We start from the raw sequence: 17586 nt of genomic DNA on the forward strand, positions 1-17586 counted from the left end.
TTGATTAAAACTAAACTTACTTTTTGTCAGTTTTAGTCATCATAGATCTATTTTTGTTAGTCTTAGTCTAGTTGTTTGCATGGAAAAAAAAAGGTTGTTGACTAATAGTTTCAGTTGATGAAATTAACACTGCAATGGATGCCTTTTCACAGGCAAATCCAAAGAAGGAACTGGGCACATGGCACTCTTTATAAACTCTGATAAGGTGCATCTTATCAGAATTTAAAACGTGACTTTGTTTGGGTTAAGCCCCAGGTATTTTCCTCTTATGCATTGTCGGAGGAAGTGTCGGCTGCAGCAGTGCTGTACCCGGTGCGGGAAGTGTAGTTCATTTGACTTGCGCTGCAGTGTCGGCTCACTTAGAAAACTAAAAGCAAAATGGCTACCAAGTGTGGTCAATATGCTATGCTTCTGTCAATTTTCTGCAGAAAAACAAACTAAATGAACATAAAAACTGCATGTGCATATCTAAAAAGAAAAAAAGATCTATTGTTATGGTGGTTCCCACTCCCACTGACTTTTTTCTGTCCCATAACAATCCCATGATTGAATTGTGGATTGACTCCCATCCTGCAGGAATCCCGTAAAGAGTGCAGTGAAAAGCATCAGAAAGACACATTCGGCATCTGAACAAAAAAACTCTCAAACTCAGAGGTTCTTCGATGGTCCGTTTATATTTTTTGGAGCAGTTGCAATCTGTTTGAGGCAATAGAAAGATTCACAATTCTCTTTTAAAACACATTTGGTCTAGCAACAAAAAGGTTACCGACGTTATATCTCCATACAGGTCTTATAGTCAGTTTTTTTTCTGCCTAAGGATCACAAGGACATACATGACGTTGTCAGTTTCCAGATGCTCACTAACAAATACAGTACTTCTGCTTTTCATCCAGTGTTTGTTTGTTTCTTTGTTTGTGTGGGGTCAGCTGCATTACGAGTCAAACATTGGAGGATGACCTTTGGGTAGGGAGAACCAGGGTCTGTTGTCACAATTTAGCTTTTCAAAATAAAATTCACCATTTACTCTCTGATTCACTGACAACAAATACTCATGCGTTCATGGGTGCAATTTGATCTGTTTAGCATAATGAGACCAATTGATTAGAATCGAGGGTTTTCATGCATGGGACACTGTTCTCTATTATCGTGGCGCCTGATAATAAATAATAATTTGTTATTGATGCAGAGGGAAACAAACATTTTGTGCACAGTTAAATACAAACAAGTTGGAAATACTTCTCACAGATGTAGCACCTTTTTAAACTGCCTAAGTGACAACGTGGATCCCCGGGCCCTGGTCTACTCTACTCCACATAGCAACAACATTACTACACAAAGTCGACAATTTAGTGTGTTGACCAGAAAATAAAATGTGAACAAAATTCCTACATGTAGCTGTTTTTTACAAGTCTTTTTCCATAATGTTGCTGCTATAAGTGACATCCACATCTGCACATAAAAAGTATATATTTATATTTATATAATATATATCCGTACTCTATTAACAGTTTTGTCTACCATGAAGTTAGAGTTGCCACCCATCTCTCAGAAAAGTTTTTTTTTGTACTTCAAACATTGATTATTTTACAACACAGAAATCAACTAATTTTGTACAACTTTGGAGGAAGTGAAGCTCCGCTAGGTCTCAGCCCCTCCGCTGTTTTCTTTTTGTTCTTTTTTAAAGTTTTCTTTTTGTTTTCTCCCCCCAGTCCCGGTGCAGTAAGACAGTTTTCATCCCAGTAAAACACAGTTTAGAAAAACCAAAGCATTTACAAAGTGGCATCGTTAGAACTGTAAGGATGTTCAGCCTAAAGCCTTGGCTGAACTTGGACCCTTTAACACGCCCCTAACCTTCCTCTCTCTGCCTAAATCAGCTGAGGGGAAGTAACCCTTGTTTGGCACGGTTATGTACATAATGAGTTCACTCAACAGAGGGGCTCATGGGAAAGAAAAAGTTTTTTTTTGAGGTGTTAATGAGGATGGAGAGCGGCCCAAAAAAATGAGAATTTTGGCTGCTCAACTTGTCAATGAAAACCATCTGTAGGGCAGTATAAGGAGCACCGTGACCTACCAGAATTAATGTTTCAACACCCATTTCATATCCTTTGTTTCACATTAGCGACACGTTAGCATCCGTCTCTAGCTGTGATATGAATTTCAAAAGTCTGAGTGCAGCTATTGTGTGTGTTTCAGTGTGTAAAAGCAGGAAAGTAAGTGAGAGAGTGAGGTTGAAAGGCCTGACATGACACAGAAAATAGTGCAATGTACAGTACACAATGCATCCCAGTAAATGTACAGTGTACATCAAATACTATACAACCAGAATCGAGAATTAAAAAAGTAGAAATGAAACAAAAGAGAAAGATCAAATTAAACCTGTTACAAATGACAAAGTCCTGAAGCGTTCTTTGTCCAGAGGAGGAAACATCACGCTGAAGCCAAAGAGAGAAACAAAAGTTTGTGTGACAGACGTCCTACATGTCCTACAGCTCTGCTTCTTGTGCTTCACATTACTAAAAGCCATGTAGCTATACCACATATGTACAGGTTTCGCCATCCAAAGATCCAAAAACCTTTCATTCGCCATCATTTTTCTCTTTCACTGTCCTTCTTCCGCTCCATTTATCCGACTTTTCCAACTATTCCTTCATGTTCTCTTTTATCGTATCTGTCCCTCTTTCGTTCTGTATCAGAGGCCTTCAGGTGCAGGAGGTCTTTCTGTAATTGATCACAAACTAAACACAGAAAGAAAATGTGTCAGTTGGTTGTTGTTGGTGGTGTGCATGCACATGCATGGCCGCTCCCTCCGTTCCTTCCTCGTCCCTTCTCCTCTTCCCTCAGATGTCTCTAAAAGGAGTGAAATGTCTCCTCTTCTCCTTCACTCTGTCCTCCCCCTCCGTCGTCCTGCTACCTATGATGCTACTCAGGAACTACAGGGGAGGATGAGGAGGGAGGCGATCTGTCCTCTCATCTTCCTTCTTTAAAACTAAACCCTTCGCTCTTCTTTTTCCTTCATCCTCTCCTCCTTATCCTCCACCCTGGTCTGCCCTTAGACCCAGGAGTCCGGTGAGGCTGGATAGTGGCTGGTCTCGTAGTTGAGCTCGCTGTAGGGCCGTGAAGCTGAGTAGAAGTCTACATAGTTCCCAGTGGACTTGAGGCCCTGCAGGTGCATGTTAAGGTCACCCTGCGGGGGGCGCCCTCCTGGGTGAACCTGGTTCTCGTAGAAAGCCTGGTCCTCATAGTTGCCGCCGTCGGTTGGTGGAGGGTTCTGGAAAGGTGGGTAGGGCTCTGATGGCAGGCCTTGAGAAGAGATCTGTAGGAAGAGCAAAAGTCTTGGTCAATGCAAGAGTGAGATTAAAGGAGACATATTTAACCCTTTTAAGACAAGTTTTTACTGGTCATAGAGGTCCCAAAAACATGCCTGTGAAGTTTGTTGCTGAAAAAAAAAAAAAAAAAACTCCAGTACTGGATTTTGGTATGTCTCAAACCCCTCTGTTTCAGCCCTGCTCAGAACAAGCTGTTTCTTTGTCTGTGTCTTTAAAAGTTAATGAGCTGTCTGACTCCGCCCCTGACCCCACCCCTCTCAGGAAATGGATGTGGAAATGGATCCTCCTCTCAGCTGCCAGCTGAGGGGAGGATCAGGAGAGGAGGGCAGAACTTTCTTCCAAGCAGGGAGGGCCAACCGAACCTGGGGGCGGGGCTAACTCCCCAATTCAGATCATAAGGGGAAAATCTGAGGATGACTTGTTTCAGCACACATTGTGGAGAAATAGAGGGGGATTTTTCTGGTACTTGAGGGGATTGTAGACAGGTCAGGGGCATATTTTTGCTAGAAAAACCTGAAAAAAGGGATTTTTGCATAATATGTCCCCTTCAGGAATGATGAATCCAAATCAAGGATATAATAGTCTGGGATTTTTCATTAGTTTTCATTTTTATTTTTTATTTTCATTTTCTGTGTTCAATTTCAGTTGAATTTCCATCAGTTTTTACTGCAGGCTTTGCTTTTATTTTGCAAAATGCTTTGTTTTAGTTTATTTTTTATTAGCTTTAGTGTTAGTTTGAGTTTTTTGGATACATGTCAGGGCTGAATGAACATCATATATATTTTTGAAAACATATTCAAACAGGCTACTCTTCACTTATGTTATTTATTCAAAAATTATGTTTGAATAGAACTCCAAACATAAAACTGTCTCTCTGTGAAATCTGAACCAATCAAATCAGGCCATTTACACTCCCCAGACTAGGGTGTAGGTGCCAGTCTTTATGGCTGAGTCAAAGACTAAAACTAAGGATATTCTGTCTCTATCTTTATTTTACTTAGGTTAGTTTTTGGATTTAGTTTCAGTTAACTAAAATGATTTTTGAATTTTAGTTTTAGCTATTTAGTTAGATTTGGTTAACTATAATAACCTTGGCCCAAACAATTATGAAGTGATTTGCATACACCTAACCTCTAAATCAGAGGCTAGCTGTACTAGATGCCAGTGTAAAATAGATACAATACAATGGATAAACACCTGCAAACAACGTCTATACATGCCACATTATCTGCAGATGTCTGCCAAGCTGGTTCGTCCTGCCATACTAATGTTGGACCAATGCATCTGTGCATCCCTAGTTTCCACCTGTGGTACATTACGAATCATTTTATATATTCTTCTCTGACAAGTTCATTGAGAAAACTGGCAAACACAGCGGTAACAGATTTGATTAATTATGGATGGTGGTCGCTTCTTTTTGGTGTCCATTGTTGTGCATTTCTAAGAGCCTGCCAAGTCATACGTTTAAAGATACAAGCAGACCGCGCTGCCAGAGGGCAAGACGACTGAAATTAAAGCATTTTATTGGCAACAGTGCAGAAGCAAATGCCAGACTCTTAGAGCAATTCCCTGCAGTGTTCATATAATGCTGAAGAGAGTTCTTAAGAAGTTTATAGTGACCTTTTTGGATTTAAGGGTATTTAAAGCTCCTCTGATGCTATTATAGCCACAAGCAGTAAAGGGATAGTATTGCAATGCTTTATGTTTATTAAGGTTTTATGGTGCTTCTTCTCTTAAAGGGAAGTAAAGAAGAGTGAGAGACATTTTTAAATTACAGTTCATAGTGTTCTTTAAATAACATAAATGAAACACTGAGATCAAATTCTGGTATTTCTGCTTATTTTTTAAAGTGTATTACCGAGGTCCTTCAGGTACAGGCAGACATTTAAAAATATAAAGGTGACTTGTCATACCTGATTATACTTCAGGTCATCAGTCGGCGACACATAAGCTCCTCTGTGTAGTGTAGAAGACCCACCGGACATTTGAGCTGCAGAGACAGACAGATAAGGACTTCAGCAGTGAACCGTTCATTCAGACATCACTCTACAGGCAGAGGATTGTGGGTAGTATGTTTGGTCTTATCAGGTTCTAGTGACACATTTTTCATTAAGAGATAGAAACAAGTGAAGATGATTAATGATGATTAGAATGAGCTTTGAACTTCATGTTTCCGACATCAAAACTGCTGCAAAAATTAACCAAACTCAGAAACCCTCTCAAAAAACTACTATGGACTTCATTTAAATATTTGTTTCCTTATTCAAATAGAAATACATATACAGATCCAATGCACTAATGAGTCAGATCTCTGATTTAAGTGAAATTTAGAGGAAGTTTTTCAGTGTAAAACTGCGTTGTGACGCTTCAAGGAAGTATCTGACTGTGGTCCACAAAGGGCCCTATCTTACACCCAGCACAAGGCGTCTTTTCATGCAGCTCAGCTGTCATTTCTATGCCATGTGCTCAAGGTGTTTAAGTACTTGAATTTGAACTCCTGTAAGCAAAACAAGGCGTGCTTTTCTTAAAATAAAGAGTAGTCAGGCTCAAAGCAAACAGGTTCCTATCTTGAAAATGTAGGAAAAACTACGCATCTAACCTAATCAAAACCTGGTCTACAGTCTTAAGTCTGTAGCACAGTTTATATCTGATATTTAGAGGAATCGTTGAAAGGTTGGCATGCTTTAAGTGAGCTTGTTCCACACACACGAGGTGACTGCCTTCTCCACAATGTAGAATCAGATTTTTTTCTGACACTTTTAAGATTAGTTTACAGTGAAACAGAGGGCTGGGAGATGGAGAGATTTGTTTGTTTCTGAGATTCTTTGTGCTTGTTTATGCTTCTAAAGCTTAGGATATACCTACTGTGTCACTTTGCATTTGCATGTGCTTGGCTGTGTCATGAGCTTAAGTGAACTCAGGTTGTAAACCACTACCTTATGTGTGGGATGTAAACTCCAACATGTAACATTTGAGATACTACAATGTAAATTCTGACATCATGACAAACAAAATAATAACATCACTTATCCATCCATTTGGGATGGGGGGGGTCAGGGTGCACCCTGGACTGGTCACTAGCCAATCACAGGGCTGACAACCAGGTGCACTTGCACCTACAGCCAATTTACAGTCACCAGAGTGTCTTTGGTAGTGGGAGGACGCCAGAGTACCAAGAGAGAATCAATGCATGCACAAGGGGAACATGCAAACTCCACATGGAAAGGCCCTGACTGGTTAGTGCAGTGTTTCCCAACCATTATTCCTTGGAGCCCCCCCTACATGTACCTAAGAAAGGCGGCCCCCCCAGGACCTAAGAGAGAAGAAAAACGTGACACACTGCCACTAAAAACCAACATTAATTTTTCTTTCATTGATAAAATCCTTAAAAAGGCCTATATATGCATTTCTTATCTAAAGACTTCTGTATAAACTACTTAATAACTGATTTATCATGGTTTTAGTCAATATTTGCAAATCTTATTTTGGCAGCCTCAGAGCAGACAATGCCTCCTGCTCCCTTTAAGATTTTTGGCGCCACCCCCCTTTGGCACAGTGAAGCTTAACATCAATAATCAGCAGTAAAATCAGATCAACCAGACTGATGACTGGTGGTCAGAACACATGTCTGTCTCTGTGCAGTGACCATAACACATCCTAAAAATGTGGACTGTAGATCTGGTTTATTGGTTTGTCTTTCAAAGTCACAGTCACACACTCTCTGCCTCTACCAGTCATGTGCATATTGCATCTTGCATCTACATGTTGTTAATTGTTGAGGTCATGCACAGCTGCTGCATTAAACCAGTACAGGGGACACACAGCATCCATGATGCCATGGTGCACATAGTTAACAGCCAGTATATCTCCTGCCTACAACACACAGACACAGAGAAACACAGGCAGAGGTGCACAGACTCACATACTTTAATGCAGCAGGGAGTTTGACTTAAATAGATCTTATTCATAATGATGACTGCCACTGGCAACTGATCTTACATGTAAGTCCAGTGACTGTTGTGTGCTCATAAAGCCAACGATTCCAGCAGAGAAAAGAGTAAGTAAATGTCTACAGTACCTTTTATCTAATGTTGAGCAAGGCTGCCCATAAGGGGGATAAAGAGGAGAGCTATCTGCAGGGTTTCCATGGCAGAGCAACTGCATGCAAGCCTCATCATTAACTCAAATGCTGTGCATCAGATGAAGTGGTTTAAAGCACACTGACACAGGGGCAACTCTCTGCTGGTGTCATGGTGACCAGATACTTCTGTCCATATAGTGTGTCTACCTCAATGAAGACTAGATATGAGCTGGTATAAGTGATTCTTAATTCATTGTTTATAAAATCTTTGGACTAAAGCCGAGCTAGCTTTTTCCCTCTGGTCCCAGCCTTCATGCTGAGCTCCAGCTTCACAGTAAAGTGTCTGAGAGAAGTATTAATTTCCTCATGTGACTTTTAAAAGGCAAAGTCACATGAGGGGAATAACATTTACTTCTTAAAACTACAGTCTGAAAATTCCTGTAACCTATATTTCTGTGCTAACAAGCTAAAAGCACAGTAGCCGTAATGATGGATGTGTTTTTGAATAAGATATGCAGTTTGGGATTCCTACCTGTCATAGCGTCCTTCCGGGATGTGTGTTCACCCTTGTTTCCATGGTAACTGGCATTGCCAGTCGACTCGTAGTCTGCCTTCCTCTCCTTCAACGCCATCATCTCTCTGGGGGAAGCAGGGGCACTCGCTGCATGCAAACACAAATAATATCTTTAAGCCTCAATCCATCAACTGCACAGATTCATTTAGACGAAGACACAACAGGAAGTGCCGGCTCTCCAAGAATCCTCAGACACAGAGTGATATGAAACCTGAACCTTCCTCATTGTCTGAGGTATTTACTTCCATATAGGCACACCAGTCTGAGGCCTCACTGTCCGTGTTTCTCCTAACCATCACACTGTGTGCATTGTGACTCTGCACTCATTGTGCTATTTCTCGCAAATGAAGCTTTTCAACCCGGGTGTAATTTCAGAGAAGTAAACACTGAGTCATCCTTCCTCCCTGCATCTGCTTTTTCTCTGTCATATTTTCCCTCTGCAGGCTCCTCTCTCCTCCTGTATTTACTACAGGTAACTTAAACTCCCACTCTCTGTCTGTCTTTGTATTACTCACTCCTCAATCCACGTTATCCTTATCCAAATAATAAAACTATCCACCTAGAGGGATGTAACAATCATATAAAAAAATCTGCAACTAAAATCAACCAGACCAGGAGTGTCCAAACTATAGGTGTCTGTTTTAGCGCTGATGACAGTTGCAGCCGTCTGAACTGAGTCGTCACAGCTCATTTTAAGCTTCTGATCAGTGGCGGCCTTAAGATATTTGAGAGGCAGGGGGAAATGATTAAAAAGGGCACTAGCGCAAAAAAGTAGTATGTTAAAGTGAAATATAAAAAATTCAAGCTAAGATTGAAATGTTTTTTAGTGAAATTAAGTGCTTGTGGCACTTCATTGCATCTTGCTCAGCTAATGGACATGTGCCAAAGATGGTCCAAATTTTGTCCATTAAGAGCAGGGGTGTAAAACTCAATCACGGCAGGGGCCAGATTCTAGGTTTAGGTCTGACCTGAGAGCCTAACAAGGTCAACATTTAGCTATGAACTGTCAGCCTCATTTTCACCAGTAATGAATATGACAAAAAAACTTAGCACTGATGATAAATCGTTTTTAAAAAGTCAAAATGACGAATTTAAAGGCTCAAATCTGACATTAAAAAAGTCAATTTTACTAGCTCAAAATGTTAAAACCTGGAAATATGTTTTTAAAGGCAAACATATGAGAAGGACAAAATCATGAGTTTAAAAGGTCAAAACATGAGATAAAATTCAAAATCATGAATTTAAAAGTCAAAGTATAAGTTAAAATTTTAAATTGTGAGTCTAAAAGCTCAAAATATGGAACAAAGTTAAGAGTTGGAAAGTTCAAAATATTTTTTAAATTAAAAATAATGAATAAAAAAGGTTAAAATATGGAATACAAAGTCATTATTATTAGATTGATCTCTAATTTAGAGGGCACTAAAGAGGGCACTTTGGCTGATTTGTTCTTTTTGAGGGCAGAGGGCACTTTGGCTTCAAATCATGGATGACTAACCTTAAAAAGCAGATGGATATGCCTGTTTCATTGTTTCTCACTGGCAAATCCATCTTGCAAAGCTCCTGTCTGAACCATTTGGGCCCGGTTAGAAAGTGACAGGACCAATCAGCGATGGGGGGCAGTACTTTCGGGTGCGGCAGAGTCGTGACGTAAGTACATAGCAACAAGAGGCCGGTGCAATTATGGCGGAAGACATTAGCATGGATGCTGCTAAAGCACCAGTTTTATCAAAAATTTCTTTGTTTAAAGAAGAACAAGGAACAGCATTAAGTTGTGTTCTTTTCAAAAACGACAAAAGTTGTGTCCTGACATGTCTGTAGTCGCCATGGTTCACGTTATGCAGCTCTGTCTCTATGGAGTTTACTCCTTCGGTAATGGTGCACCTTGGCAGCGGCTACGTCACGTGTTTTTTTGCTCTGATTGGCCCGTAAAGATGTGACATACAGAATGTTCTTCCAATCACCCTCTGAGTTTTTTTCAAAACCTGTGCCCTTTCCCAAACACTGTATATGACAGGTTTTCCAGATGGATGTGTGTCAAGTTAATGGACCACAGGGAAAACAATTGGTTTTCAAGATCTTCAAATAAAACTTTTTCAATGCTTTAGTGAGTGAAATTTTTCCTCTTATCCCTGTAGATGGAAGGTTTGGTTTGTGGTTGATTGTTGGACCATGCGAGCTAATGAGAAAGATCTAGTTAACAGGACACTATTGATTCAATCCAATATGGCATCACATGCAGCATCTTATATGGAATCAGTTCTTATTATCAAAATGATCAACAGCACTATTCCACAAATACGCTTTACAGTCTGGCCATCTGCAAAGTACAGCTGTGTCAGCCTTTTTCCTCTCTCTTCTGTATGGTATAACACAGTTAGCATTGATCCACACGCTCATTAATGACCTGCTAATATCACCAGTCTATTGTATGCTGGCACACACTCTCCCTATTGTCCTCTACTGATAAAAAATATACACTCTAGAAAGGTGCCAGACACACAATGGAACACTTACTTGTGAGTGTGAGAAAATTCCATAGCTGTGAGAATTAACAAATGCCTTCATGGACTATCTTGGGCTTTTGTAAACTGAGAAAATACAAGATGAAAAATTATCTTCAGAACCAAAGTGTTTATCATTTAACCAGCGCCAGCAGACAGCCTCATAAGTCTAGCTGTTTTTCTTTAACTAGTAAACGAGCTTTCATTCAAATACTTTAAACTTCCACCTCTGCTTCTTTTACTTTCATTATCTTGTTAAAAAGCAGGTTTTCACACATGCATGCAGAAAAATGCTGTAAATTTTCAGGACAGTCTGCCCTTGAAATCTTTCTGAGTTGCTTTCACGATGCTCGCAGTCAAGGCCGCCCATAAGGGGGATAAAAGGGAGAGCTTTCTGAGGCCCTGGTAAACTGGGGGCCCATGGAGGTCAGGAAAATGGGTGAAAAGTGTCAAAGGAGGAGCCAAAAAGGACAAAAAGTGGCAAAACTGGGTACAAGTGGCGAAACAGGACAATGAGTAAGAAGTTGCAAAAAACAATGTTAAAATGGGTTTCAAATTGGATATAGTGCTAAAAATTGATTACAAGTGGCAATAAAGTGGCAAAAATTGGTTAAAAGAGACAAAAAGAAGTGGAAGAAAAGATAACAAGCAACAACATTTATGGCAAAAAGGGCAAAAAAGACTTGAAATGGGTTACATTTGGCAAAAAGTGGAAACATAGGGGAATGAAAGTGTGGAAAATGGGCAAAAAATAGCAAAATTGGGTTGCAAGTGTCAAAAATGGCAAATATGGGAAACAAGTGGCAAAAAATGCAAGAAAGGGAAAAAAGTGAGAAAAATAGAGGACAGGTAGCAATAAAAGTAGGGAAAAATGGGAAAAAAGTGTAAAAAAGAAAGGGCAAAATTGAGTCACAATGGAGAAATAATAACAAAAATGGGTTTAAAGTGTCAACATAGGGCAATACATTGACAAAAATAGATTACAAGTGGTAAAAATAGGTTTCAAATAGGGAACTGTTATCAAGGATGGCAGCAGCAAAGCTACTGATCCAACACACATTGCTCTGACATCTAAAATAAATCACAACTGGGGAGGTCCCATTCTCTGGGTTTTAGACAGACCCAGATGAGTCTGTGGGCAGGCCTGCTCACAGGTTGAAGTTTTAGGACAATAGTAAAGGACATTATTTTTCTACCATTTACTTTACCAGACATTTGTTGCGCCATCTCTACTTTTTTGAGATGTGTTGCTGACATCAAAGTCAACATTAGCTGATATTTTTTATGAAGAGTCTCAGTTTCAACATCTGATGTGTTGTTTACATTCTATTGTGAGTAAAATATGAGTTTTTGAGATTTGCAAATCATTGTTTTGTTTATATTAACATTTTACACAGTGCCCCAATGTTTTTGGATTTGAGGTTGCACATTCAAATACAACAGTTTAAAGTATTAGTGTTGTGAAAGCCTGATTCAGTGCCACCATGAACTTTTGTGGTATGCTCTGCACAAAACTTGTACTTTTAGCCCAAAAGTTACTTTGAGTTCACTTTACTGCCCCTATTTCTAACAATCGGATTCAATTGGCTGATACGTTGGAGTTGCTATGATTCATTTAAAATTGTTTTCCTCCAGCAGTGAGGAGAGGATGTTCCCACTGTGGACGTGAGGGTAATATCAATTCACTAATGCTGCATTTCTTGCACATTCCTGTTGCAATTTCATATGAAAAAGTAATGAGGGGGCTCTGACTCACTGCTATGTGTACACTACAGATAATGACTGTAAATATCACAGGGTTACTGGCAATGAGAACACAGAAAATCACAACAGTACTTCTCTATTCTTTCATTACCTTTTACATCATGTCCTGCCTGTTAAAACCCCATTCTCCCCTTAGTTTGAGGGTTAAAACCTTTGAAAATATAAAGAAATTTTGGGAGAGCATGTTTGAAAACAGCTAATAGTTAACTGGTGGACTCAGACAAGGGGAGGTGGGCCATCGGACCAGCGGTACCCTAATGTTCAAAAAAGCACAGTGAAAGTGATGCCTCCAATAGTGCATGAAAAATAGTTAAGTGCCCTTTAGGAAAATGAAGAAAAAAACAAACAAACCAAAAAAAAGGATCTAAAGTGAACTCCATGATACAGTGCCCTCTCAGATGAGTGGACAAAGCACAGAAAAATGCACTACTAGGTGCCTTCCCAGTGGTTATACATGATAAAGTGCCACGTAAGTTGCCCTCCCAGTGACAAAGCACTTTAGAGTAAACACTAGGGTGCCCTTCTACTGGACTACACTTAGAAAGGTTCCCAGGGTGCTGTTCCAGTGACCATAACATGATAAAGTGACCTGTAAGGTGCTTTCACAGTATATAAACAGGATAAAGTGCCCTCCATAGTTCTCTTTCAGTGAACAAAACAGTAAAATGAACTTCCAGTAGAAAAGGCACCTTAAAATGCCCTTCAGTGTGCCCTCACAATGATTAGACATAAGTGCCTTCCAGTGTGCCTTCACATTCAATAATACAAGATAAAGTGCCCAATGGACTGAGAAATCTAAAGTGCATCCCACAGTGCTCTTCTAGTAGACAAAACGTGACAGGGTGTCCTCCAGAGTGCCCTTCCACTGGAAAAAAAATGATAAGGTGCCCCCAATGAGATACCCTTCCAATGGACAAAGCAAAATGCAAGCCATGGTGCATTCACAATCACCACAACTTAATAGAGTGCCCTGCAGGGTGCCCTTCTGGTGCAAATGCACTGTGAACTGACTTCCAAGAGGCCCTTACTGTGAGCAGTATGTGATAAAGTGCCCTTTAAAGTGCATTTTCAGTGGATGAAGCATGCTTTAGTGAACAATGGGGTGCCCTTCCAGTGGACTTAACTTAATAAAGCGCCCTGTGGGATGTTGTTCCAATGGACAAAGTAATGAGAACTGAACTCCAGGATGTACTCCCATTGGACAAAGCACTGTAAAGCACACTCCAGGGTATCTTGGTAATACATGATAAAGTACCCTGTTAGGTGCACTCCCAGTCACAAAACCCTATTAAGTTAACTTCAGAGTGCATTTCTAGTGGACTTAACTTAATAAAGCACCCCTAGGGTGCCCTCACATTGGAAAAGGCAAAATTAAAGTGCCAGCCAGGGTGCATTCCTAATGGACAATACAAGATAAAGTGCTCTTTAGGGTGTCATTCCAGTAGTCTACTCAATAAAGTTCCCTCTAGGATGCCTTACCATTTGAAAATAGTTAAGTGTCAGCCAGGGTGCCCTTTAGAGGACAAGCACTGTAAAATACCTTCCAGGGTGCCTTTCTGTTAGATCACACATGATAAAGTGCCCTCTAGGACGCCTCCAACAGTATATAGAAAATTATAATTAACCGCCTAGGTGCCCAGTAGGCAAAACTTAATAAAGTGCCCTTTAGGGGGAGCTTCCAATGGACAAAGCAATGTAAAGTGACTTCCAGGGTGCCTGCCCAGTGGATACTACATGATAAAGTGCCCTCCAGGGTGCCCTTCCAGTGGACAAAATTTGATAAAGTGCCCCATCTAGGATTCCCTTCCAGTAGACAAGCAAAGTGCTTGCCAGGATGCATTGACCAAAACTTATCAGAGTGCTCTCTTGGTTGCTCTTCTAGTGGAATAAGCACCCTGATGTGACTTCTAGGGTGCCATCCCGGTGAATAATATGTGATAAAGTGCCCTGTAAGGTGCCTTTTCAGTAGACAGCGCACTGTTTAGTGAACTCCAGGGTGCCCTTCCAGTGGAGTAAGGTCTAGTATAGCCTCTAAGTAGACAAAACTTGGCTGAGTACCCTCCAGGCCACATTGTTCTTCCAATGGTGAAGTGCCTTTTTCTACTCTGTTTAAGCTCCTCATAATACTGTACATGCCACATCGGGATTGACAGCAGCTTCAGTAGAGTAGTCATTCCCCAAGAACAAGCTGATCAAGAACAGGCTCAGGAACAGATACTGAGAAGACAGCCTCTCTGATCTTGAGCTGCTATCCATTGAGAGTGACATCCCAGCTGACCTAAACAAAGTTGTTGACACCTTCAGACTCTTGAAGATGTAGAGAGTTTTACTTAAGCTGACTCACTTGTGAGCAGCGGCCGTCATGTCAAGGTTAAAGCAGCCGTATCAGAGCTGTGTGCTCGTTTGACTGGACCGGACTGATGGAAAGAGCGATAGAGGACAAAAGAAAAGACAGGAGAGGGGAGGGGGGCTGACTCACCTGATCGATTGTTGGGTGAGGTCCGTACAGGAGAGATGGACGGCGTGCGAGAGGAGGAATAAGGTCGCTGTCTGTCTCTCTCTATTGTTGAGGAGGAGCCCACAAAATGATACTGGGAGTAGCCATCCTGAGGTAAAGAGAAAAGAGAGGTCAGGAGAAATCAGGCAGATACAATCGACAACCCCAGTTCTAAAAAAGCATGGGCACTGTGTGGAATGTTAATGACATGTCAATGGTTGTCAAATCTCATAAACCAATATTTTATTCACAACAGAACATAACCAACATATCAGATGTCGAGACATGTCACCATTTGATGAAAAGTATTAGCTCATTTTGAATTTGATGGCAGCAACAGGTTTTAAAAAAGTAGGGACAGGGCCATGTTTACCATTGTGTAGCATCCCCTCTTCTTTTAAAAACAGTCTTTAAATGTCTGGGGAGTTAGGGGACCAGTTCCTGGAGTTTTTGGAGAGGAGTGCTGTCCCATCTTTGTCTGACGTAGGACTGTAGTTGCTCAACGGACCTAGGTCTTCTGTGCCAGATTTTTGCTTTATGATGTGCCAAATGTTTTCAAGTGGTGAAAGGTCTGTACTGCAGGCAGGGCTATTCAGCACATGGACCCACTTACTGTGAAGCCATGCTGTTGTGATGGATGCGGTATGTGGTTTAGCATCATCTTGCTGAAATATGAGGCCTGCCCTGAAAGAGACATTGTCTGGATGGGAGCATATGTTGTTCTAAAACATCTGTTTACTTTCCAGCATGGATAGTGCCTTTCCAGATGTGTAAGCTGCCCACACCATAGGCACTAATGCAATGCAATCACTTACTTTCTCAGGCTTTTGTTGCCATGTTCCTACATTTTTAAAAATGTTTTAGTGACATCAAATTCAAAATAAGCTAAAATTTTTCAAGAAATGGTGAAATGTCTCAGTTTCAACATCTGATACGAGATTTGCAAATCACTGCATTACACAGTGTCCCCATGTTTTTGGAATAGTTGTGTGCATGCACCTTAATGGTGGTATATCAATTTTATATGTGGTTGTATAACAAAAAAAGACGGAATGACATATATTTTCAGTTCTAATACAGTCAGACCACATTCAGCCATGTAGACTCACCTTCTTGTAGAGGCTGCGGAGGTCTCTGTATTGCCACATGCTGTTCAACACTTGGGATGCTGCTTTCACCACCTTAGGACTATGTCTGGGAATTCAGCAGAGAAGAAAAAACACATGCAGAATAAAGCTTGACTGTTCTTTGTTTCACACTCAGGGAAACAATTAAAACAAACTTATAAAGTTTCATAAATGAAATGTGCAGAGGCATCCGGCCGTCCTGTAAAGCATGATCTCAGAGCTGTCTCCAGAGAAGAAAAGACCAAAGACGATGATTGAAAATATAGAGCTAAATTGACTTGATTGCATAATTGCTTTGTTGTTTGATTGATTGGCCAATATTTCATTTCCCTTCTTCCAGGTGTGACTCAGCAGACTAATGGCTGTTACTGGCTCATGTGGCCTTATCAGTGCCTTGGAAATTAAACTTTGTTTCTTCAAGCCATTTGGTTACACGATATTGTTTTGTGCCTCTGCATTTCCTTTCTGAACACTAGTGCAAAGCAGATTAAACATGTGCTATGACAAACAAGCAGTTGTTCTTTACCCGCACAGTTAGGGTCTGAGTGCACTTACGTTGTTTTTGTGCTAACAGTGCTGACTTCCTATACAGGCTTCGGCTTTCACTTATGACACATTGCTGCACTCTTCTATGTAATTTCACCCTCACTGACAGATCAAGAACAAGAAGAGGTAGGACTACAGTTAACTATATTGTAAGCAACCAAGGAAAAGGAGAAAAACATTTCTCATTTCTTAAGGCTACAATTTCCATATGGACCTGCAGCTAACGCCTGTATATGATGCGTTTACACTATTTTGAAAATCAAATATAATAAATGCATTTGTTGTCTTGTTGTTTCTCTTGTCCCTCTCCTCTTCTTGCTTTCTCCCACCCCTACTTTGACAGCTTCAGCAGAGGGCTTTCAACATGAGGGTGTGGTCTGCTCGACAGTCCTGCCCTATCAGGTTATTTGTACCGTAGGTAGATTTCTTCACAGTAAATTTTGCAGTGTTTAAGTAACACTTAAAGAGTAAGATTTAACACTGCACCCCAGTGTATATGGTCTAACCTCAGATTGGTGCTCTTTCCCTAATTTTAACACTTGTTTTCACTGTGGATTGTTAACCAAACTTAACACTACAGGTTAATCACCTCTGAAGAATGTAAAACTTACGCCCAGTTGTGTTGATAATTCAGTCTTCTGTTATAACAAATCAACTCTATGTCAGTGTTAATTGAACTCCCATAGTATTAAATTTAACACTTTTGCAAAGTTTGCATTCTGCTTAAAAACATCACCTACATAATGTTTTGAGCATGAATGAGTCTTACAGTAAAGTATTTCATTACACCATGCTCGTATAGACAATGACTATAAAAATCCAGCAGAAATGTGAGCAAAGGAATCTGTAGCAGTGATTAATGTACAACAGGCATCCTCTAAATCAGTGGTACTCAACCCATGGCTCTAGAGCCACACGTGGCTCTTTGTGACAAGTTGTGGCTCCTTTAAGTTTAAAAGAGCTTTAAATAAAAATATACAAAAAGATAACAGCAGTGTTGTCAGCAAAATGATTAAGTGCAAGTCACATCAATCAGTCAATCTCCTACAAATTAACACTGCCATGGCATATAAGCTACATATTCCTGGCATCAGACAAAAATCTGGTATCTCCATTTTTTATGATTTTAATCTTCTTGCATAAATCAGTGCAATTGGTCACCCTTTACAT

The 17586-nt window shown here is 40.4% G+C and overlaps 1 protein-coding gene across 10 annotated transcripts in view; it reads right to left on the reverse strand.

Annotated features, from left to right (window-relative positions):
• Positions 1 to 666: 666 nt before the first annotated feature.
• ctnnd2b (catenin (cadherin-associated protein), delta 2b) overlaps positions 667 to 17586 on the reverse strand; it is a 273868-nt gene continuing 256948 nt past the window's right edge. For 6 of the 10 annotated variants that reach the window (XM_041803815.1, XM_041803814.1, XM_041803816.1 and 3 more), the window contains 5 exons: positions 15853 to 15946; positions 14726 to 14852; positions 7940 to 8068; positions 5240 to 5316; positions 667 to 3313 (listed from right to left, as the gene is read on the reverse strand). In XM_041803815.1, the coding sequence (XP_041659749.1) occupies positions 3050 to 3313; positions 5240 to 5316; positions 7940 to 8068; positions 14726 to 14852; positions 15853 to 15946 (691 nt within the window). In that variant the 3' untranslated portion in view covers positions 667 to 3049. The remainder of the gene's footprint in view (positions 3314 to 5239; positions 5317 to 7939; positions 8069 to 14725; positions 14853 to 15852; positions 15947 to 17586) is intronic. The other 4 variants (XM_041803823.1, XM_041803822.1, XM_041803820.1 and 1 more) reach the window with 1 other exon arrangement.

This window comes from Cheilinus undulatus, linkage group 13, assembly GCF_018320785.1.
Source record: "Cheilinus undulatus linkage group 13, ASM1832078v1, whole genome shotgun sequence".
NCBI lineage: Eukaryota > Metazoa > Chordata > Actinopteri > Labriformes > Labridae > Cheilinus > Cheilinus undulatus.